The sequence below is a fragment of the Mustela nigripes genome, chromosome 1 (genome assembly GCF_022355385.1).
Source record: "Mustela nigripes isolate SB6536 chromosome 1, MUSNIG.SB6536, whole genome shotgun sequence".
NCBI lineage: Eukaryota > Metazoa > Chordata > Mammalia > Carnivora > Mustelidae > Mustela > Mustela nigripes.
Genome location: NC_081557.1, coordinates 99,743,040 through 99,766,611, shown reverse-complemented (window position 1 = coordinate 99,766,611; position 23,572 = coordinate 99,743,040). Strand labels below are relative to the sequence as shown.

At 41.9% G+C, this 23,572-nt stretch overlaps 1 protein-coding gene across 4 annotated transcripts; it reads right to left on the bottom strand.

Annotated features, from left to right (window-relative positions):
- Window positions 1-1,311: 1,311 nt before the first annotated feature.
- Window positions 1,312-22,467, bottom strand: POGLUT3 (protein O-glucosyltransferase 3). 4 transcript variants are annotated; one of them, XM_059417970.1, is made up of 9 exons: window positions 21,152-21,236; window positions 16,762-16,895; window positions 15,166-15,363; window positions 12,285-12,571; window positions 9,431-9,647; window positions 7,570-7,766; window positions 6,129-6,323; window positions 4,668-4,772; window positions 1,312-3,279 (listed from the first exon to the last, which is right to left on the bottom strand). In XM_059417970.1, the coding sequence occupies exons 3-9, from the start codon at window positions 15,260-15,262 to the stop codon at window positions 3,154-3,156; spliced, it is 1,224 nt and encodes a 407-aa protein (XP_059273953.1). In that variant the 5' UTR covers window positions 15,263-15,363; window positions 16,762-16,895; window positions 21,152-21,236; the 3' UTR covers window positions 1,312-3,153. The 4 variants fall into 4 exon arrangements, with proteins under 4 accessions (XP_059273953.1, XP_059273963.1, XP_059273972.1 ...); XM_059417980.1 differs by lacking the exon at window positions 21,152-21,236 and adding an exon at window positions 18,222-18,394; XM_059417989.1 differs by lacking the exons at window positions 16,762-16,895; window positions 21,152-21,236 and adding an exon at window positions 21,951-22,467.
- Between the last annotated feature and the right edge of the window lie 1,105 nt (window positions 22,468-23,572).

Here is a 23,572-nt window from a genome sequence, read left to right as displayed (position 1 = left end):
CATACATTAATTTCAGGTATACAACATAATGATTTAGGACTTGGTTGTATTGCTAAATGATCCCTACAATAAGTCTAGTTAACATCTGTCCCCCTACGTAGTTACAGCTATACCAGCATAATGGCGACCTGAACCAGCGAAGACACTGCACTTCTTGTATTTTTGCCTGAAATAAGAGAAAATAACGGTGTCGAGCCCAAATTTCTTTCTCCCTAATATTAGATTTATACCTACTAGGGACTGAGTGGCAGTGATAGACGTTTTGGTTCATTTATTCAGGAAGACACAATAAAATTAAAATTAGACCAGTTCAGTTACAGAAATACCAGGGCTATAGGTGTTTACAATCTTTCTTCTCTTTCTTTAAAGATTTATTGTTTATTTATTTGAGAGAGAGAAGGAAAGAGCACCAGTGCAAGCAGGGGGAGGGGCAGAAGGAGAGAGAAAATCTCAAGGCTCCCCACTAAGCATGGAGCCCACTTGGGGCTCAATTTCAGGATCCTGAGCTCAATGACCTAAGCTGAAACCAAGAGTTGAGACTCAATCCACTGAGCCATCCAGGTCCCCTGGTAGTTATGTCTTTCTTAAAAACAGAAATTATCTTTCTCAAAATTTTATTTAGAAAATTTACTTTATTTAAAAAGTATATATAATATGTCCCATGATATAAAATTCTAGAGAGTAGATTTTAAAAAGCATACTGGAAAATATAAATATCCATTTTCTTACGTATATCTTTTGTGCATTTAGAGTCTTTTCCTAGGTTTACATTTTTTTTTATTTTACAATATGACTCTTACTTGTAGTAAAAACAAATATTATAGACAGGTATACAGCAAAAAGTAATTCCCTTCTATCCATCTCTTTCTCAGATATTATTAAAATCCTTCCAAACTTTCAAGCACACAAATATATTTTTGTTTTTTACATTCATGGTATCACATTATACATGTTGTTCTGTAACTCAATTTTTTCACTGAATACTGTAATGGAAATCTTTCATGATAGTACATATAGAGCTACTTTAAAAAAAATAGTTGTACTGCAGTCCTTTATATATCAATAACTATTTAGCTAGTTCCCGCATGAAAACTATTTAAGGTGCTTCCAATATTTTACTAATAAAAGCAATACAGCAATGAACATGCTGGCAGCTTATTTAGAGAAAAGCACTTATTGTATTTACCTGCATATCTTTACACCCCTCTCTTCCTTTTAAAAGTCAGATTTTTTAAAGGACAAGTGAAGTATTAAAAGCGACTAATGGAATATGTAGATACTGTGTGAGTTCAAAGGGGAAAAAAATCAGGGTTTTAGCAAAACAATTTTATTAAGTTATTTGTGTGAACAAACCAGCAAGCCATGTAAAACTATTTTTTTTAAGAGATTATGTCTGAGCTGGGCAGATGGAAAATTATCTAGATTGACTGCTCACTCCCTGTGGAATTATTTTTTTTTTAAAGATTTTATTTATTTGACAGAGAGAAATCACAAGTAGATGGAGAGGCAGGCAGGCTCTCCGCTGAGCAGAGAGCCCGATGCGGGACTCGATCCCAGGACTCTGAGATCATGACCTGAGCCGAAGGCAGCGGCTTAACCCACTGAGCCACCCAGGCGCCCCCCTGTGGAATTTTTTGAGGACTCCACTTTATTTCTTAAAACCGTCTTTTTCCTGTTCCATGCTCAGAACTATGTGGTGTAGCTCAGTTCACTTTAAACTATCAGGCTTGTTTGGCAGCAGGTGATGGGCATTTTAAAAATTTAAGATGTTTCTAACAAGATGCCATCAGCCACAAGGAAGAACCTGGTTTGGTGGGCAGGAGGGCAAATTTTCTTTCAGTCATTTGTTTTGACAAGCCCCAAACTCCATTTACAATAAATGCAGGACATGGCTTCGTTAGCATATGGTCTTAGGACAGCTGCCCTTTATTTTGTACTCGTGACCTTGTACTTTTGAACAGTTGGTGGGTGTTTCCCTTGAATACTTGGTTTTGATGATACTGTTCTATGCTCTCGTCTAGTTATGCAATTCTGTGTTCTTCTTGACCTCATGAAAGGATATGACAACTATAAAGTGGTTACACTGTTTTTCAGATTAAGTAAATATTTCAATTAGGGGAGTAAATATTTTTAGACTGGGAGTATAGCTAACTCTTGCTTTGGGAGTGTGCTCCTTAGTGGAGTGGATCTTGGATTAGTGGTTTTACAAGGAGTGTGTAATGGATTTCTGGGTTATAAGTCTTAAGTCTTGACCCTGTCCAAAAAAGCAAAGAAAATTTCTAAAGTTTTTCTTGCAGCAATGCACTGAAACAGAGGAGGGGTGCAGTTAGGATGCTTGCCTTTCTTATCCGCTTACTGGTGAATTCCGAAGGTATCAGGCTTCCTACTGCTTCTGGCACCTGTTTTCAAGTGTCCCTTTTAAGGATTCAACAAAGTAGTAGAGAGCTCCACCTGACTCTTGTTATCTTCCATCTATTCAACATAGATAATGGGTAGTACCCACAGAATGTTCTCATCTACTAATAATTGTGTTGTCCTCAATGGGTGTGCTACCCTGATAGATTGGGAATTTCTAGTTTATGGCATAATTTCTCCTTAATTTTGTCTCAGGCCTTGATAAAACTTAGCTAAAAACATATGAGTGAGTTTTTAAAAATGTGGCCTCCACAGTCTCCCAGCTACCTTCAACAAGGGAGCCATGCTCTTCTTCCTTAATTATCCTTATCAGACCTTCCAAGAGGAGGTTTGCTATTACGGAATGTCCAAAGCAGCTTGTAGGAGGAGAAATTATTCAATAAGAGGGGAGGAACCTGCACCAACATTTTTTCTTCATAGTTGGAAGAGGGAGAGGGAAAAGTGAACAAACTAGGAAATATGGTGGAAATCATTTCACAGGGAATGATTTCTATTCTGGCAAAGCCTCTCTGTCCACAGTGACCCGCAAGTTTTCTGTTTCGAGAAACTGTGATGTTGATGATGGAGGTTTTTACACAACGGAAAATTATATTCAAAGAGACCTGTAACACTTGCTCTCATCTTGCTCTGCCTGTCCACGTGAGTCTCCTCGACTGCATTCACCGCAGCCCGGCCTCTGTCTGAAGGCTTGCCTTCAACCTGTCGCTGGCACTTGCAGGACTGTCGATGGGAGCTGACTTAAAGCTCTTCTCTGGAAGGTCTTTCCCGGAGGCACTGGCACGGGGACACGTTATCATCTGACTGAGGAACGAGCTCCATCCCATCACGTATTTTCGGTTTGCTGGACTGGCGCTCCGCGTATTTCTGAAATGCATGTTGGAAGGCAACTGAAAGATGAGTCCACACTTCATTCCACTGGATTCTCCCTACCCCACCCAACGCCAGTGTTCCTAGCTGCTGTCTATCTTGAGATGAAAACTAAAGGTCTGGTTTATTGGGTCCTGAAGCTGCATTTGAACTTCAGGGGTCCAGGCACTAAGTGCGGTATTTTGAAACCTAACACGGAACCCCAATCCACAGTCTGAGGTGTTCATAGGAAGCCTCCAGGAAAGGGATGTCAAGCCAAGGGTCCCTACTTGAAATAGCCGCACCTCTTGGCATTTATCCTCCCCTCATTAATGAGTAATTACATTTGTTGAACATTCAAATCAACCAAGAGATGATAAGCATCTCAAAATAAAGCTGACGGTCTCACACACTCCTCCCTTCACCCTCATAGTCACACACATTTTGTCAATGGTGACAGACCTGTGTAATGTCCTCTAACTTTAACCACGGACTGAAACATTCCTATAAATTAGAATTTTGATTCAGTGGTTCCATATACATTTAGCTATAGATTCCTGGTGCTGGGCCAAACCCAACAAAGTGAGTGACATGAGCACAGGAACCTAATGAACATTTTAGAGGGAGAAACTCCTACTATTAATATTATAGACAGACTAGCAGAGGGTATACAACTCATTCAAGGGAAAGGCTGCTTTTAGTAAATGGTATAATTTATCATTTTAATTTTTCTATAAGAGAGTGATATCCACAGACATCTGAAGAAATGTGCCTCTTTTTTTCCTGTCCACAGAAAAATAAGTTTGTTTTTTTCTTTTCTTCCTGGCTAGAACATCACCAATTCTTAGATTCCCAATAAACATTTGTACTTCAGTAATTAGGCCTGAGGTGTTACAACCATTATAAATACATTTCATTTTTTTTTTCTACAGCAAGCTAAATACTTGCTGTCCATCCTATACTGTGATAGCAAAAGCATGAATCTCAAGGAGTAAGAAGACCAAGAGGCAGGCTTTTTGAGTGAGCAGAGAGATGTTCATGATTTCTAGTCCAACGCCCTTATTTTCTAGCTAAGGAAAGATCTTTTCTGAGGTTCAGAAAATACCTAAACTAGAAATTCCATAGGGCATCTAATTAAAGATAGCAATGCCCAGCTAAGAGGCGCTTTTAATCTATATTCATAAGGGCGCTAAGCATTGTTTTTCAAAGTAGTGAGGGGAGCTATGAATATGAAGAACCACAAAAGGCCTTAGCACATTATTCCCATCTTTCCTCGGGCTGGGCTGGTACTCAGCTTCCCCAGAGATCCACCGGCTGATGCTCTGAACCCTTTCAGGATGTGCGGTCCTCAGGCCCAGTATGGCTGCAAGGACACCTGAACCGCAGGCCGGGCCGTGGGGACGAACCTGGAGTACTCCGTAATAGTAGCAGAAGAGCCGGTGTGGCTGCAGCAGCTCCCTCGCGGCCAGCTGCCCTTCTTTTGCAATCTTCCTGGCTTCTCCATCATTTTCCTGAAAGGGTTAAACGCACACACACAATAAAAGAAAAATACTCCTGTGAACCTCCCCACCCCCAAAGAAGGCTACCGTGGAGTATGAAGCAGGACAGAGGTCGGGTTGAATGTGACCAGCACGGGGATGGGGACACGAGGAAAACAACTTCAGAACGAGGCTCTGAGAAATTGACAAGAAATCGACGTTTCTAGCTCCCGTGTTACACCTAAGTGGTCACACATGTTCCGACCCTGGTCCACAGGACCCCCCCCCCCCCCCCCCCCCCCCCCTCCACCCCCCCCGCGCTCACCCCTCTCCCCCCCCCGGCCCCCCCCCCCCCCCCCCCCCCGCTGCCATATGCACACCAGACATGCAGTCTTCTCTCTTGTGACTACCCCTCATACTATCCTGGCTACCCAAGAAATTTAGGGCTCATCCCCATCCCCATCCCCCCCAATCCCATAGCCTCTCTGCTTGATATTAAAATACAATCTGGAATAGAATGAAACCCGAGATGTTATAACGTCTCTTAAAAACTTCATTTTAAGTCAGAGCCCAGAAGTTGTCATTAAACAGTACCTATGAAGGCCTGTCTTGTTGCTATATTCATAAATTCGGTCATTAGAACCCACAGGTTTTCCTTCAGTATCAGGAACGGTCAGTGTTCCTAATATACTTTTTGAAAACAGCTGATATTCTAGCACATTGCCCATTAAAAAAGCCACTGGCAAGCAATCCTGACTCTTTATAAAGGGTCACAAAAATGATTCTGCCTCAGGCACCCAGCTATTTGCATACCTGAATATTGCTTCTCAGAAACTTAGAAACAGAATTAAGTCCTACCAACAGAAGGGTGAATTTTTATTGTTTCATAATAAAACATGACAGCTTTGTCATCTGTTTCTTTAAAAAAAAAACTCTTATTTTATGTGAAATCTGTGATTCTTGGGATGTTGTGTATACCTTGTATTCATTGTACCTTTTTCCTGACTGGAAAAGAAAAGGGTATCACAATTACCTTCAATGTCTTCTTGTGCATCAAGCACTCTAGTCCTGGGATTTCCAATCTGTCACTTATATTTAGTGTGTTTTTGCTTGTGCACATATACATGAATATTGATTCCTTCAGAAAAACTCATATTCTACATAACACTAGACTTCAAATCTTCTAAAAATCCTCCAAAATGTTGGCTAAAGGGTATTAAAATAACTCTGATGTTGATTCTTTAGATATTTCACGGGAACAAAAATTTCAGAAAATAACATTACTTTTGCTAAATTGTGTCAAGTGAAATTTGGTCATGATGGAACTCATGTAAATAACTCTGGTAAGTCTGTTATTGCCTCAAGAAATTAAAATTGCAGAAAACGTACCTTGGCCCACTTAACTTTGTCTAGTAAATCACTAAGATTTCTTTTAATTGGAACATAATGTTTCCAAGGCGTTAGTGCCATATAGAAATGTTCATAATACATCGAGTCCTGCTTCAAAACCAAGCTGTCACCCAACATGAGGTATGGATATCTGTAAGCCGCCACGGTCCCATCCACATTCACTTGATACTTGTACTAAAAGATTAAAACAAACATAAACAAAGAGAAAAATAGCTATTTGCTTCACTTCTGCTTGTCATCAATGCTATAATACTAAATATAAAGAAATTATTTTCCACGTTCCAACCTCAGTGTTTAAAAGTGTTTTTTTTTTTTTTTTTAAGATTTTATTTATTTATTTGACAGAGAGAGAGAGATCACAAGTAGGCAGAGAGGGGGAAGCAGGCTCCCCACTGAGCAGAGAGCCTGAAACAGGGCTCTAACCCAGGATCCAGGGTTCACTTCTAGAGTTGACAAGGCAGAAACCTGGAGACATTTAGGGATTCGTGTGATGCTAGCAACACAAGATGTACCCCGTTTGCCCATATGCTGGGTTAATAAGCCTTGCTTTACATTTCAAAATCACTTTTCATGGGAATTAAACCTCACTTGATCATAGCCATGTGAAGCAAGTATTACCATAAGCTCTTTCCTCTTTTCTGTTTTGCAAATGAGAAAATCGTGTGTTCAGATAAATTTATAAACCTCTATTATAAATTATAAATTTATATTTATATATATTATACATTACATATATATAATATATATATTATAAATTTATAAACCTCTATTTTCTAATAATTATCAAATCAAATGTTCTTTTCATTATAACCACGCTGAAACAAACAGGAAATACTTGCAGGTTTGGTCATTCATTTTTTTCTCAAGTAATTGGTAGCAAAGAGTTTTCAAACCAGTCAGATTTTGTTACATTGTTCACATCCCTATCCTCACGACAATATTCGAGGAACAAGGCAGGCATCCTGCATGTTTAGGGGTGCAAAGAGATGACGGTTCCACAGTCAGTGACAGAGGAAGGACCACAAACAGGATGTGAACCCCAATTCCAGCTCCAATTTTACTTCTATGGAATTTACACTCTTTCTGTTTACAAAAGGCCTTTAAGATCACTTCATGTAAAAGGTATTTATATTCCCAGTTTATGAAAACAAATACAAAAAAGAGAAAAATGCCAGCCCCCCTGGTTAATCCCTGCACTATATTTTGAGTATTAAATATCGTTCTGACCTTTTGGTAGACAGAATTCACAAAAACAAAAAGGAAATTACAATGAGTTTTGTAATTCCCCAAGCTTGGAAGGGAGAAAGTAAGAAAGTGTGCTCCAGCTCACAAGACTGGAGAAACGGGCCCACCCAGTGATTCTGTAGAGTTATCACGAGTTTATCACTTCCTACCCATATAGGAAGACATAAATGCATACCTTAAAGAAATCAAAGAAACCTGTCAATTTAGCTTTTCCAAGCTCCTTTTCTTTCTCTTGGAAAAAGAAATATCCTGTAATTCCTGCATCTAGGAGCTCTGGATTTTCCTTGGAGAGCTGTACCAACTGGAGCCTCTCTTCTCGGCTATCTCTACCTCTGAAGAAAGCTTTCTCGGTTTTGTTGATCCAGGAAGGCCCTAGAAGTTTGAAGCCATTAAAAAAAAATGTGATATGAATCTGACATTTAAAAAAAACAGTAAGCATTATCATCTGTAATCTACCATGGTCATTTAAGCTATTAATGCTCTTTGATCATCAACCCACCTTCTAAAATAGGATGCTACTTCCAAAAAAAAAAAATATGGGATCAAGTAACTTGCCTGACATATTTTCCAGTTCAGACTTTTAAAAACAGTCCTTTTATGTGCTGTATCCCAGAAAGGCATGCTCCAATTTCACCTATTTTTTTTTTTTTTTAGATTTTATTTACTTTTATATAAACTTTATTTATTTATTTTTACAGAGAAAGAGAAAGCACAAGAAGGGTAAGCAGCAGGCAGAGGGAGAGGGATAAGAAGACTCCATGCTGAGCAGGGAGCCTAATGCAGGGCTCGATCCCAAGACCCTGAGATCATGACTGAGCTGAAGGCAGATGCTTAACCGACTGAGCCACCAGATGTCCTTAATTTCTACCCGTGAGAGCTCACTCAAATATTGGACAGTCTGCTGTATGACATTAGGAGATACCCAAAATAACAGTGGGTCAAGCTCAAAGCAAAAGACATTCAGTGACTTGGCCCACTCCCAAAGCACTTCCATGCTTCATGCTTCACAATAAAAAATAAGCTCGGATTTGTTCTTCTACTGGGTGACAGGAACAAACTACAGAACTAAGTAACATCCACATCTTCAATCCCTGGTTGTTCAGAATTTTGAGCACATTGTTTCTGCTTTATTAGACTTTGTCTATTAAGTTGTGAAATGAAAACACATATATAGCCCAACTATGTGTGTGTGTGTGTGTGTGCGCGCGTGTGAATTTCTTTCCTGGGAGGGAAGTATTCTAGGAGAATTAATTTAAGTCTATTTCTATTACTCTAAAGAGAGATTATTAGTTAACACCTATTACTATTTGAAGGGATAAATCATAAAACAGAAACTGGAGGGGGGTGGTCACTGTCTCTAATATTCAACACGCTTCTCAGAATTCACTGTTCCCAAATAAAAAGTCAGTTTCATTTCATGTTATCTTTAAGTAGTTTACGAAGAGTCTCCGGTGTTACCTTCTAAACGAGTCTACCAAATCACAAACGGCAACAGAGACTGTGAAGAGAGGCAGGGTTTATTCTACTCAGGGAGTCTGGTTTAGTTCAAGAGTGTGTTGTGCACTAAGTGTTAGGCCGTCAAAGGGGAGAAGGAAGGAATTCGATTTTGAAGGATCAAGCAAGGCAGAAAGAGGAGAGGGGAAAATTCCTCCCTAGGCGCTGGAGGTAGTAATACCCTAATTATACTGTTACCACAATTCTCTCACGGCTGCATATCATTTTATATTTTTCAAAATGCTCCCTTCACCCAGCAATATAACGGCATTGGAGTCACTATTAAGTGACAATCCTACCAAATACATATTTCCAAATGGTATTTACAAGTGACCAGCTGAGAGGAGACTCAGTTACAGTAGGTTTGGTCATTACCAGCCCAAGCCACATATCTAATTTTTGGATTAGAAGAATCCTACACTGCTCTTTCTTCTTTGTTAGAAAATAAGAACAATGGTCATTTAGATATATACCTTTATTCTCTCTGACTGAACATTCCTTTCTTGCCTCTGTTTTTCCCTCAAGAATAAAGTTTAATTTACCTGTATTTCCCTGAATAGAGAGGAGATCATTGGTGACACCCCTCATTGCTTCGAGCGTGGAGTGGGTGATGTCATACGTTGGAAGGATAATGTCCCGTGAATCCAGGGAGCCGCACCATGAAATAATAGGCAAAGGGCCCGGGATTTCATTGACTTGCCGATGCTCCAGAGGCCAATCTCCAAGATTAATATAAAATTCTAAATCGGGGAGAAGGACCTAAATAAACAAAAGAAGAAACATCAGTGCCGGGAAGACCTAAGTTTTAGATACTAAATGCTTCCGTTTTTTGGCTTCTTAAAACATGCCCAATAAAAGTGAACATGTGAAAACAGCAGAATAGAGAAGAATGCCTCTCAGTCACCAGCAGTAGCAGAAAATCGTGGGTGAGGTTGGTTCATGGCAAATTCATTTAACCAGGAGTAAGCTCCCGCTGTTCAGAGGTGGCATTTAAAACTGCTTAGTACGGGGGCTCCTGGCTGCCTGTCGGTTAAGTGTCTGCATTCAGCTTGGGTCATGATCCCGGGGTGCTAGGACTGAGCCCCAAATTGGGCTCCCTGTCTCCCACTCTCTCTGCCCCACCCCCTGCTTGTTTTTTCTCTCTCTCTCTGTCAAATATAGGAGATCATAACACGCCTCTCTCAGAAATAGACAGATCATCGAAGCAGAAAATCAATAAAGAAACAAGAGCATAGAATGACACATTGGACCAGATGGACCTCATAGATATATACAGAACATTCCACCCTAAAACAACAGACTACTCATTCTTCTCAAGTACACATGGAACCTTCTCCAGAATAGACCACATACTGGGTCACAAATCAGGACTCAACCGATACCAAAAGACTGAGATTATTCCCTGCATATTCTCAGATCACAATGCTTTGAAACTGGAGCTCAATCACAAGGAAAAATTCACAAGGAACTCAAACACCTGGAAGCTAAAGACCACCTTCCTTAAGAATGCTTGGATCAACCAGGAGATCAAAGAAGAACTGAAACAATTCATGGAAACCAGTGAGAATGAAGACACTTCGGTCAAAAACCTATGGGATACGGCAAAGGCTGTCCTAAGGGGGAAATACATAGCCATCCAAGCCTCCCTCAAAAAAATTGAATAATCCAGAATACACCAGCTGTCTCTACACCTTAAAGAACTGGAGAATCAACAACAAATCAAACCAACTCCACACATAAGGGAAATCTCTCTCTGTCAAATAAATAGAATCTTTTGAAAAAATTGCTTAGTTTTGGGGTGCCCAGCTGGCTCAGTTGTTGGAGTGTCCAACTCTTGATGTTGGAGCATCCAACTCTTGATATGGTTTTGAGCCCTATGTTGGGCATAGAGATTACTTAATAAATTTTTTTAAAAGTATCAAAATTCCTTAGTATTATAGAAGTGGACATAGTATGGAAAGAAAGTGACTTCAAGAACTCTCCCTGCCAGCTGCCTGAGAACTGACAAGGTTAGATCCAAGCCCTTGTTTTCCTCCACTCTCAAACCTCTGCATCACATCTACCTTTGTTTCTGGACTCTGTCACTTATGTCCATCTCCATGGCCAATGCCTTATGTGAGGCCCTTCTCATCTCTTGCCTGGACTTTTGCAGTAGCTTGCTCACTAGGTGTTCTGATACTAGGCTCTCCCCAATCTGATCTGATTTCACCTTCTGCCAAAATTCTTAAAACCGAAATCAATGTTACCATGAAGGTCAACAGAACCTAAAGCCTGCAGGACAAGGTCTAAACTCTGGGGCCAGAAAGCCAGGCCGTGTTATCTTGCTCCACCTGAGCGTGGGCCAATAAGCTTTAGGCTACTCTCTGAAAGTGCCACCCACTCTCATAGGTCATTCCCTTCTCACTTGGAATATTCTTCTCCTACTTATTCACTTGGCAGTCTCCTTTCTTGTCCTTTGAACCCAGACCAATGTCACCTCCTTAATGGCTCACTCTCCTCAGGCAGTTTCACCCTGGAGATTGGCTCTTCTTACAGGCCTATCATGCTGAGGTGCCACTATTTTGTTTCACATCCTACTCTAACTTCCAAATGACAAAAACAAGTCCCACTAGCGTAGGCCACTCTAAGTCTAGAGATGAGTCTCATTTATCTTGGATTTCTTCCCAGCCACTGGGCAAAGAACCTAGAACAAGAAGGAAGGGCAGGGGACATGACGATTCACGCTCTTGCTTATCTACTCTCGTTTGTCAGCTCATTAAAAAGTCTCAAAAAAAGTGACCTCGAGGCTCAACATGTCTGGGAGTCCACAGGAACCTTGGGAGTGCTCCGTAGGAAACTACTTGCCTCAGGTGGGGCCTCAAGTCACTTAATTCAAGGAAAGAGGGATCCATAAAGGGGGGAGAATTTATGAACACTCACGTGGTGGACACATTAGATGCACATGTCCAAGTCTGGAATCCATTTCCATCCTTTGACATTGTTGCTCTAAGAATCCCAAAGTTACAACGAAATAAGTAAACTCCAGCTCACCCTTGAACAATGCAGGGGTCAGAGGTGCTGACACCGCATAGTCTAAAATTTGTGTATAAATCTTGACTCCCCCAAAACTTTACAACTAGTGGCCTACTATTGACTAGAAGCCTTACCAATAACATAAGAGTTGATTAACACATCTTTTATGTTATGTGTATTATATACTGTGTTCTCACAAGTTAATCAGCTAGAGAAAAGAAACTGCTCATTCAGAAAATCATAAGGAAGAGAAACACTATTTATGGTACTGTCATGTATTTATAAAAAAATGTTCATGTCTAAGTACAATCATGCAGTTCAAACCTGTGTGGTTTAAGGGTCAACTTTTTATTTTTTTCGGAAGCAATGAATTCATTCCCATACCTTTCTTGCCAGTGACAGCAAAATCTCATCCGAGAACATTTTGAAGTCTGTGTACTTCCCTAAAGATCTCCGGTAGATGCGGTTATTGAGAATCGTGTAGTGAACAATGGCACCCCTCTCATCCCCAAACCTTTTTGGAACTTCATTCAGCATCTGCTGGAGATTGATGCTGGGGAAGGAAGCAAAATCCTTTGCAATCTGTGGTTCCTTGGTTGGACAAGAAAGAGTTTTCTGCCAGGCCTGAGGATCCCCTTCTGGACACTCACAGTACTCGTGGTACACTGGTCCTAGGGAAGATAAAATACATGTAATGCCATGCTCCATTAACAAACCCCTCTGCACAGAGGGTTGTTTCTGCCCCGATAGGAACATGGGATGACTTCTTGGTGAGGTCTGAGGTTCTCCAGATGGGAATAATCTGCCCTAAACAAATCCATGGTGAAAGTACTTGTGTCAGAGTCCTGTGCTTCTACTTTGCATCCCCTGATCATTCTTCTAGTATACCATATGCTCTTGTATACGTATCTCGTATATCAGTACCATATACGGATATAACCCACTCTCAGCCAACAAGCTGATAAAGTCAGTGAGTCATAAATCCCTGGTGGACATAAAACAACTTACCTTTTCACAAGGAAAAAGAGAATGTATTACTTTTCAGGCATTATTACAGAGTAGGTGATGATTTTTTTGTAGACAAGATGGAGGCCTCCTCCCTTGAATCTCTAAAATCACCTCCATCAGCTCATCTCAAAGAAGAAATATGTAACCCAGGGGTATCTGGCCATGTAATTTTAATGTATGCAGCTATAAGTATAAAACTTCTTTGAGGACTCATTTTAGAAGGGATTTATACCAATTTTATATCTTTTTTTTAAAGATTTTATTTATTTATTTTACAGAGATCACAAGTAGGCAGAGAGGCAGTCAGAGAGAGGAGGAAGCAGGCTCCTTGCTGAGCAGAGAGCCCGATGTGGGGCTCGATCCCAGGACTCTGGGATCATGACTGAGCCGAAGGCAGAGAGGCTTTAACCCACTGAGCCACCCAGGTGCCCCACCAATTTTATATCTTACTTCAAGATGTATTTAACTTAATATAAAAATATAAAGATTAATGCAATTTTATAAATATAAAAACTTCAAAGAAATTATTTATGTTTCTTGAGGATTTCTATTAGACCAAGATGAGTAATATGGACCAATTTACCCTTCTACTTGAAACGACCAAAAAAAGAGACAAAATATACGAAACAGATTTTGAGCCACCGGACATGAGGCAGTGAAAGACACTGAGTCTGAGAGATGGGAAACAGATGAGGTGATCCTTATAGTTCATAATCTTACTGCCTTAGGGAGTTTCCAGGTTATGGAGACAGGGGAAGAAATGTAGCCAGAGCCCAGAAAACTCACTGAATTGAGGGGATAGAGCCGGGTGTCCAGGGAGAACAAGTAAGCTGACATTTGCAGGACACATTCCCTGAAAGGAGAGAACTACACAGATAGAAAACTCCAGAGATCTGTAAAAGGTTCCCCCTCAAGTATTTAGGGTTTCTGAAGAGGCAATATAAGGGAGGAAACTATCCAAGGCAAGGAAAGAAACATCCAGAAAGACTGAAGGCAACACTACCCACTGGTCATACAGGGTTGGGAATAGTACCTGTTCATACCAGGCAGACTAGGAAGCATCCTAATTCCTGGGACTCAGGGTAGAGGAGGCCTGAGTGGTGGGGAATAACTAGCCCCAGACTAAACATGGTTCGGGTCTTACCTAATGAATTGTAAAAGCAAAATTTGAAAGTTTCAAATTATTTCCAAGTAACTTCACTACATTCCAGAAAAAAAGCTCAAGATGAGAAAGAAAAAAGAGATGAAACATACACTGGATACAATTAATGACAAAGTGAACAATGCAGAAGGAAAGATTAGGGAACTTAATGATAGAAAATACACAAAATGAAGTGGAGGAAAAAAAAAGAATTTTAAAAATGAAAAGAGCATCGGTGAGCTGTGGGCTAATCTCAAGCCTGATATAGGGGTCACTGGAATTGTGAGAGGAACTCTAGAGTAGAACAGAAAAAAATATTGATGATATAATGGCCAAAATTTTTCTGGATTTAATGAAAACTATAATCCCAAAGATCTAGGAAGCTCCACAAACCCGAGCACAAGAAACATGAAGGCAACTACATCAGAGCATGTACAATCTGATTGTTCAAACTGACTTGGAGAGAAAACCTTTAGCAGGGCAGAGGAACAAAGTTTTGGAGATCAGCAGATACACTGTTGGAAACAATGCAAGTAGGAGGACAGTAGAACAACATCTTTAAAGTACTAAAAGGAGATAAAACCAATCCTGTTAATCTACAATTCTGTATTTAGTAAAAATGTCTTTAAAAAATGAAAGCAAAATACAGACTCTTTCAGATACTCAAAAGCTGGGAGAACTCATCACCAGTATTCTCGCACTAGAAGAAATGATGATGGAAAGCCTTGAGCAGAAGGCAAATGGTACTAGACAGAAATGTACATCTATATAGAAGAATGGAGAGTGCCAGATGTGTTAACTGCCTGGGTAAATACACAAGATATTCTTGTTTATCATTCAAATTTCTTTAGTTTTCTTTCCCACAAAATTCCAAGGTAAATTGAGCTCCAGGAGGGGTGCCTAGCTGGCTTAGACAGTTCAGCATGTGACTCTTGATCTTGGGGTAGCAAGTTCAAGCCCCATGTCAGGTGCAGAATATGTACAGTTGAGCTCCAGGAGGTATGCATACATGTTCACACTGTTGTACATGAATTCAAGTTCATCCTAAACCATTTTGAAAGGCATAGGGTCTACACATATAAGGCTGGCTCTGGATTGTGTGATATAAGCACTTACCTTTCAAAATATAAGGAGACTGAGCCACATGCTCATCACCATAAAGGACCTCTATCTTCAGCCCTTCACTGGCAGTTTCATACATCCTATATCGCATCAAAAATGTCCCATCATTCCTGTCCAAAGGTTTGGGGACGTGAATCCGGACTAACTCTTTAGGTAAAAGAGATTTGATTACTACTTTGAATAGTGTTTGACCTGAAAGAAAAAAGAAAAAAAAATATATATGTATGTATGTATGTAGCTACTATTTCATGGTTATTTTGTCTTACAAATTATTGGATAGGTGTCTGTACTCCAAAGTTACTTTTCTCCATACTATCAAAATAATAACAAAATAATTTTAGTTTGGAAGGTCCTTGAGACCAGGAACCATGTCTGGGTTGTGTCTTGAAACCAAAGGTCTGAGTCAACATTTGATTCATTAGTCTTTCAGTAAAGATTTACTAAATGAACAAAATCAGTTCTTTAGAAAAGCAAGGAAGAGAGGACCTTTTTGCCTCTTTGCTCTTTTCACCTTCGGGTAGGTTTAAAGCAGCCCAGATAGTTAAAAATCCAAAAACTCTTAGAATGACAGAGCTCCAAGGCTCCTGTAAAATATATACCAGCTCTCTTCGTAATACCTAATACCTAATAACCCTAATAACCCTCATTGCTGAGGAAATTTCCCTTTGGTTAACCCAAATTTCGAGTTATACTTCTAAGACTATTTCCCTAAGTAGAGAGAGATTATAGCTAGTTATTAGACTGTGCCCAAATATCAGACACACACACACATTTCACACACTTTGTAAATACTAGAGTTTACTTCTCTAAGCTTGTTTCCTCAGGTTGGATCGAAAGTTATACTCGAAGAATCTAACACCCTTTCAAACTCCAAAATTCTGTGGGTTTTTTGGAAATTCCAGGGTAAACCATACCTGCTTAGTAAACCCTCCCTTCTCTTTCGGTAGTAAATGAGCTGACTGACTGAGGCTTGGAGAAAGTACTGTTGTGATTAATACTATCACTGGGATCCAGGAATAAATGTGACATCCCTCTTTCCAGAATCCAGTGGATGTATCTGCTGCCCTCAGCGTGGATCTAATCCTCAAGACCTCTGAGAACAAAGATCAGTTGATGTCCTAACTACAGTTCATCACCATATCAAAGGCAAATATTTTATAAAAAGTGGTGAATCCTCTGAAATTCAGTCCTGGCAAAAAATAGTGGTGATGGAAGGAGTCTTTGATCTCACTTCTATCATATTATCAAACTAAGCATATTTAATATATATTTTTTAAATTACTGAAAAAAGTTTCTTTCTCCCACGCTTAGTTTCTAAATCTTGTGCATGAAGCTTGTACTCTCTTTTGATCTTCAAGCATTGTATTTTTTTCTTGTGGGTGAGGAGAGGTGTTCTGTGGTATCTTTAATTTTGTAATTGTAATGTAATGTCTGACAACTTGCTATTAAAGAATACATTTAGACATCCTTGAAATAAGTGTGATAAAATTATGAAAGATATCTGCTAAAATCAATGAATTGTAATAAATATAGGGGATGTTGTAAGAAAAAGGTAATAATGTAAAATTATTTAAAATATTAGCCATTTACCTGAAATGCTTACATGAAATACATTGGTTATTGCTTTGTGTTATTTCTCACTTGATTTGAGAAAACACATATACACACTGCAAATCAGGAAGGCAGAGCCTGGGGACCTGGAGGATATATCTATAATTTTCTCCCTAAAGTGGAACCAGTACAGAAAAGTTAAGTGTCTTGGTCAAATAGTCCTGTTTTCCATAAACCTGTGATTGTAAATAAACAAAAACAGATATAAGACAAACATATTAATGATTCTGTGATCATTTTGGAATGAAATGGATTTACAAAAAAAAAAAAAAACTAGTTCCAAAACGCTTCTTTTTTTTTTTTAAAGATTTTATTCATTTATTTGACAGAGAGAGATCACAAGCAGGCAGAGAGGCAGGCAGAGAAAGAGAGGGGGAAGCAGTCTCCCTGCTGAGCAGAGAGCCCGACGTGGGGCTCGATCCCAGGACCCTGAGACCATGACCTGAGCCGAAGGCAGAGGGTTAACCCACTGAGCCACCCGGGCACCCCAAAATGCTTCATTATTTTTAAATTCAAAGTACTGGACTAGATCTGTATTGTTTCTTCCAGTTATAAAATTTTCTGTTTCTGAAAGAGCATTTAAGAGCTACATTTCAAAATAAATGTATAAAGCAAAAAAAAAAAAAAAAAAAAAAAAAAACCAAAACTAAAATAGAATCATTGGAAATACATATTGTAAATGTCCAGTAATTTTTATAGGACTCTCATGTCTATGTCATTGTTGGCATGAAATTAATGTTAAAATCAACGCAAAATAACAATTGTGATGACTGAAACAGAAATAAGCAATTTTAACCATATAAAAGAGAAACTGAGAAGAGTGTGATTTGAAAATGCTTCAAATGGAAGGAATGTGAATTCTGATTTGCCCCAAAGGCTGACATAAGGGAATAGACTTGCAATTCAACTTGAATTTTTCTACTTCAATTTAAACCTCTTTAGGAGAGAAAGCTAATGGAATGAGAAAGCAGGGACTAGCTAGATCGAGGAGGTTAGCAGTATCGAAGTCTTGCATCATTAGAATCAGAACTTTTGAAGACTTCAGCAGTGATTATGGGCCAGTCCTGAGCTTGAGATTTTCATTTACATTTTCTACCTTATTTGTTTCCTACAAAAATTTGTTTAATATAGGCATTGTCACCCCCATTTTACAGATCAGGAAACCAAGGCTCCAAGAAGTGACGTAACTTGCTCAAGGTCAACTACATATAAGTAACAGCCAATATTTGAACACAGCTTGAGTCTTTCTTCAAAGCCCATGCTGCGGCCACCTTGTCACGCTGTATCACGTTAGCCTTTCGGTTTGCAGAAGTGAGAGTTGGAGGAATAACCCCTGGCACCATTGGTACCAGAGTCATTGCCTTCCCTGCTGTTCAGAAAGACTCTGAAGGCTCTGCAACTGTAACAAGTGTCAACCCCACACGGCCAAGGGAACTTACCGAGAACTGATGTACGACAACCATATTACGGGAGGTTTCATTAAATGGAAAGAGGATGAGTGTCTCCTCTTGGCTCTGACACTTAACGGCTGTGGGGCCACAGGCAAAACATTTTAGCTTCTCTGAGCCTCAGTGTCTGAGGTGTAAAGTGAAGAGTGTAATATCCAGGCTTCCTACTTAACAAGACAGTCAAGGATGACAAATTAAACAGGGCACAGTTTAAAACGCTGCAGTGCTACAAAAGTAGGAAGTACGATTATTTTATGCAGATGATCACTGCTGATGAAGGTAAAGGAGGACTGAGTCGAGAAGGACTATCTGTATCCAGACATCGTGACGGATTCCAACCACCCTCCCTCCGTCCCTTCTTTTCTTTTCTCCGTGGTACTTACAGAGCACCTCTCTCACGCATGATGTCTCATGCTGACAATATAACAGTATCAGTAGGTTTTGCTTACATTCCTAATAGAAGGAAATACTACATTTAAGTCAGCAGGGAGTAAAAACAAAGGTTGAGATGGCTTCTTTCCCCTATATCCAAGGTCACGGACTGTCTAATTTCTGTCTTCGGACTCCAGTTTGAGATCCCCTGCTTTAGACCATTCAAGGTCACATGCTTGTAACCCAGGTACCTGGAGATACACAGCATAATGATACTCAGATAAATGTGACACTGTTAAATGGGAGTGATAATTATCAAGGGAATCTTGATAAGCCGTGTAAGAAGGTCTATGTCTTGAAAAAAAAATGGCCTTTTTTTTTTTCCCCCCCATTTAGTTCTTGGAGAAGGAAAAGCTTTAGGACTTGCAAGTGAATGATGGCAGAAAATGTAAAATACCTGGTTGCATGAGCTTTTCAAAACTACAGAGTAGCCTTTTAATGGAAGCTAAAAATTGAGTAGCATAAGAGGAAATAGGGAGACTCTAAAGGTATGAAATTGAGGTTGTCTGAAAAGATTTGCTGAAAGTCTTTTGTTTTTTATGACTTCTTTTCCTGACCATAAAAACAGTAAGATTACTGTCGAGGGAAATTTTCTTGGGAAAAAAGAAGAGTGAGACAAAAATCTTTATTCTCATGTTAGAACTACCGAGAACACTAATGAGAGGTATAGTTTCCTCTATTTATTATAAAATTATTATAAAATTAAAGTGAAACTATATAATTTCTTTCCTGTTTAGTCCATCCATAACCCAGTTTAAGCATTATTAAATATTTTAAAACATTACTTTAAAGGTAAAACTTAAAGCATATAACAAAAGTGATCATCTTAACCATTTTCAACTGTACAGTTCTGTAGTGTTAAATAAATTCACATTTTCGGGCAACAAATCTCTAAACCTTTTTCACTTTGCAAACCTGAAACTCTACAGCTATTCAACAATTTCCCATTTCTCTCCTCCATAGGCCCCTGGCAACCACCATTCCACTTTGTTTCTATGAACTTAACTACTTTAGATTAAGTGGAATCTAAAATGTTAACTTTTAATGGGCTGTCAATATGCCATCCCATGAAAGTACCACACCTGATTTAGCAATGACCTCAGAGTTGGCTAGTTAAATTTGTTGTAATAAATGATGACAATGTGGCAAGAATTTCTTGCATAGGAATCTTTGACCATGTTCTGATCATTTTCTCAGGTCAGATACCTAGAAATCAGATTACCAGTAATAAACAGCACCGGCATTGTTTGCAAAGGACATTTTTTTTAAAAATCACATTTTCTCACTGTTGAAACTTATTTTTTGTACATTAGGTTTGTAAATATTTAAGACACTTGGTACATTTGGAAAACTGCTTTCCAGTAACGTTTTAGGACTTTGCCCTCCCACCAGCAGAGGATGAAGGCCCCTGTCTGAGAGCATCTTCATGCCTTCTTGACAGCTTTGAGTACTGCCACTTAAAAAAAACTTTGCTGATATTTTTTGATTAAGGAATAGAATTTTATTTGAATGTCTAGCTCTTTCATTAATAGTAAGATTAGCAGCATGTCACTTTGGATCATGTCACTTTCTCTTTTCCTGTATAAATTAATTTTTCCTTTGTTCTGCCTTTTCTTTCTAAAGCACCCGCCCATTATAACATTATAAAATTAATTTTACGAAAGAAAGAAAACTATAAAGGAGAAAATACACCCCATAGTGGAAGACTTTGAATCTGGGCTTAAGAATTTTTTATTCTGATCCTTAGGGCCCTGGAAAGCCTTTCTAAACCTGAAAAAAAGTTTAGTCATGGCTTCTTGCGGGCGGTGGAAAAGGCGCTGGGCTATTCTGATTGTCTCTTGATAAAACAGGGTGCACGCTGGCCGGACATCCAGGAGGCAGACATGAGCAGATCGCGACCGGCAACAACTTGAACCCTGCAGGACGAGTCGCAAGGAGGTGCGAAGGGGACGCGGGAGGACGCCGGACACAAGGGCTTCAAAGACAAGACCCACCCTGGGGAGGGAACCGCCGAGGGCCGCGGGGCTTCCCTCGCGCCTGCACCGGGCCTCCGAGAACGCAAAGCCCCCAGCCCCGGCGCGCGCCCGGCGGAGGGTCTGGCTGTGCCGAACCCAGGCCTCAGCCCAGTAATCGGCGCCCGTTCTAGGGTCGATGACTCCGCGGGCGGCCGCTCCCTGCGAGCCGGGACAGCGCGGGAAGACGGGCTCGGGCCCGGACAGCCCGGCCGCCGCGGACGCCAGCGCCGCCCCTGGGCCGCGGAAGGGCCCGCGGAGATCGTTCCACAGACTGCGGCCGCGGCGCCCTCCCCGCTGTGCGTCCCGGGAGGCGGGGGCAGGGGCGGAGGCCAGAGCCGAGTCAGGGCGACGCTCGCTCGGGGACGGACGCCACGCGGGCGGCGGGCGGACTCCCGAGGGGCGCGGGCGCGGCGGGGACAGAACGCGCGGGGGTTGGTGCGGGTAGGGCGCGGAGGCGGCGGCTCGGCGCTGTACCTGGGGGCGAGCGAGTGAGGTTCTGGCCCTGCGAGTTCACGGCCTGCAGGTAGAAGTAGCGGACGGGCAGCACGACGCCCGCCCGCAGCCCGGGCCCCCACACCAGGCTCCGCGGCGCGCTCACCGGCGCCTCGGGGGCCCCCGCGGCCACGAGCAGGGCGAGCGGCAGCGGCAGCAGCGCGACCCGCGGGAGGCGGCGCATGGTCGCGGGGCCCGGCGTCCGGCTCGGCGGCGGCGGCGGCGGCGGGGAGGGGCCGGCCCGGGGGGCGGGCTCCGGGGGCAGCTGCTGCAGCCCCGCCGGCCCGCCCCCGCGCTCTCTCGGCCCCAGCGCCTGGCGCCCGGCTGGGGGGACGGCGGAGGGCGCGTCGGGCCGCGGGGACCCGGCGGAGAGCACGGCCCCGGGGCTCGCTCGGTGAGGCCAGGGGCGCGAGCCTGCGTCCACCGCCGCGAGACCTCGCGGGGCTCGGTCCGCACTCCCGGCTGCCGGAGCTGGTGCGCCGTTTGAAGGAAACCGCTGTGAAGGGACACGAACGCGAGGGGGATGGCCGTGGGGCGAGCGAACGGGCCCCGCAGCGAAGAACGTCCGTGTCCTTCGGGAAGTGCCTTCAGCGCAGGAATTTCACTGGGTCCACGTGGTGCGGAGCCACCGTCACGGCCCCTCTAACAGCTCGCGTCCACGCCGGCACCAGCCGGATCGGCTCCTCTCCGTGGAGCGCCGCTCCCTTCTTCCCAGTCTCCCTCCCCTACATTCTGCTTTCCCCCGTGTGTTTTCGGAGCACCCACCAGCTTAGGCACAAACCTCAGGGCAGCAGTTAGGCACTCCGGTATCAGAAGTCAGGGTGGACAGAGGACTTGCCCTGAGCCTGGCAGGCGGGCGACCTTCCCCCTCTGTCAGGAGGCTCTGGTCCCCTGAATTAACGAGGTGTGACTGGTCTTGGTCACTCCTCAGAAGCTGGAGGTGGGGTCCAGGAAGAGGCTGGCAGGAGCCCTAAAGCCCAGGCAGCCGTGTCTGCCTCCCTCCCCCTCCCCCTTGATCTGCATTTGCTAATTATTTTTTCTTCTTTTACCGGCTTACGCTTCCAATCTGTTCAAAGAAAATAAAGCATTCTGCTCAGGCTGGGTGAGCCAGGGCGGCCCCAAAGTACAGAATGGACTCTGGGACTCTGCACCCTCTTCACAGAGCTCCAGCCAGAAATGCCAGAACCAGGCACCTCCTTTCATCTCCCGCCTTTAATTGGGTTACTCAGCATTCTTGCTATGACCACTTTATACTGGGGCAAATTCCTTCCCAGTTCTGTTGGCCTATTTTGGTAATACTGAGCAAAGGTTGTAGGCAGTGTTCTTTGTATTTTGGAAAGAGTTTCAGAAACTGGTGGTTAACCACTGGTAAATTGTAGGGCGAAAGCATAGCATTATTTAGTATTTCACTGATAATTTTTAGTGTGTGGGGCTGTCTGCATGCTTTCAGTAGAAAGCATTGCTGTGCTCTAGCTATGACTTTGAAAAATTGTGTAGAACACATTTTATTCATATTCTTCCCAAATCAAACTTTAAAAATTTCCCAGAGATAATCTGAGGGTTAGCTGGTACAGGATGAAAGTAAAATACGGCCCAATATATTACATCCTATTGCAGTAATGCCAGTATTTTTCTAGAACACATCAAGGAAGCTATATAATTGAATCTGAACCCTGTTTGGCAGTACTGAGTCTGTACCAAACGGTTTTCTTCCTCACTGCCCTCCGTATCTTTAAAATTGTATCTCTTCGGATCAACCAGTGCCTTGACTAGAGTCTTCATCCTAAATCGAATTTCAAATATATATTCAATGCCTGCTATGTTTTAGACATTATACTCGGACTTTAAAACTCTTGTTTTAAAGAAAGACAAAGAGGCTGTGTGGTGGGTGCTAAAATACGGGGGTGGAGAATTTGGCAGATTGGGATTGTTGCCTCTTATAAACTAACAGGTTAGCCTGTTTGAAGGACATGCTGTCGAAAGACACAAGACTCCTGGGTCAGAGACAAAGGACTTTATTATTCATTGTCAGGGTTTCCTGTTGGTGTATGTTGGATTCCCCATGTCCCCTGTTATGGGCAGAATTGTGTTTCTCCATAATTCATATGTGGAGGCACTAAGCTCTGTGACCTCAGAATGTGTATTTGGAGATCGAGCCTGTAAAGAGATGATTAAGTGAGAGCAGGCTGTTAGGATGGGCCTCCAACCAATCTAACTGCTGTCCTTATTAGAAGAGGAAATTAGTAAACACAGAGAGACACCAGGAATGCTTGGACACAGAATAAAGACCCAGGGGGGGCGTGGGGAAATGGCAGTCCTCTGCAGTCCAAGAGAGGCCTCAGGAGAAACCAAACCTGTCAACATCTTGATCTGGGACATCTACCTTCCAGAACTGTGCGAGAA

Bases quoted from the DNA above. Each gene is read 5' to 3' on its own strand.
- POGLUT3 (XM_059417961.1), bottom strand. From the start codon at position 21,353: ATGCGCCGCCTCCCGCGGGTCGCGCTGCTGCCGCTGCCGCTCGCCCTG. The intron at 9,648-12,284 runs GTATGGGAATGA...TTGTTTATTTAG, and splicing joins TGCTGTCACTGGCAAGAAAG to GTCCTTCTCCCCGATTTAGA. The intron at 3,280-4,667 runs GTTCGTCCCCAC...CATGCATTTCAG, and splicing joins ACTATTACGGAGTACTCCAG to AAATACGCGGAGCGCCAGTC.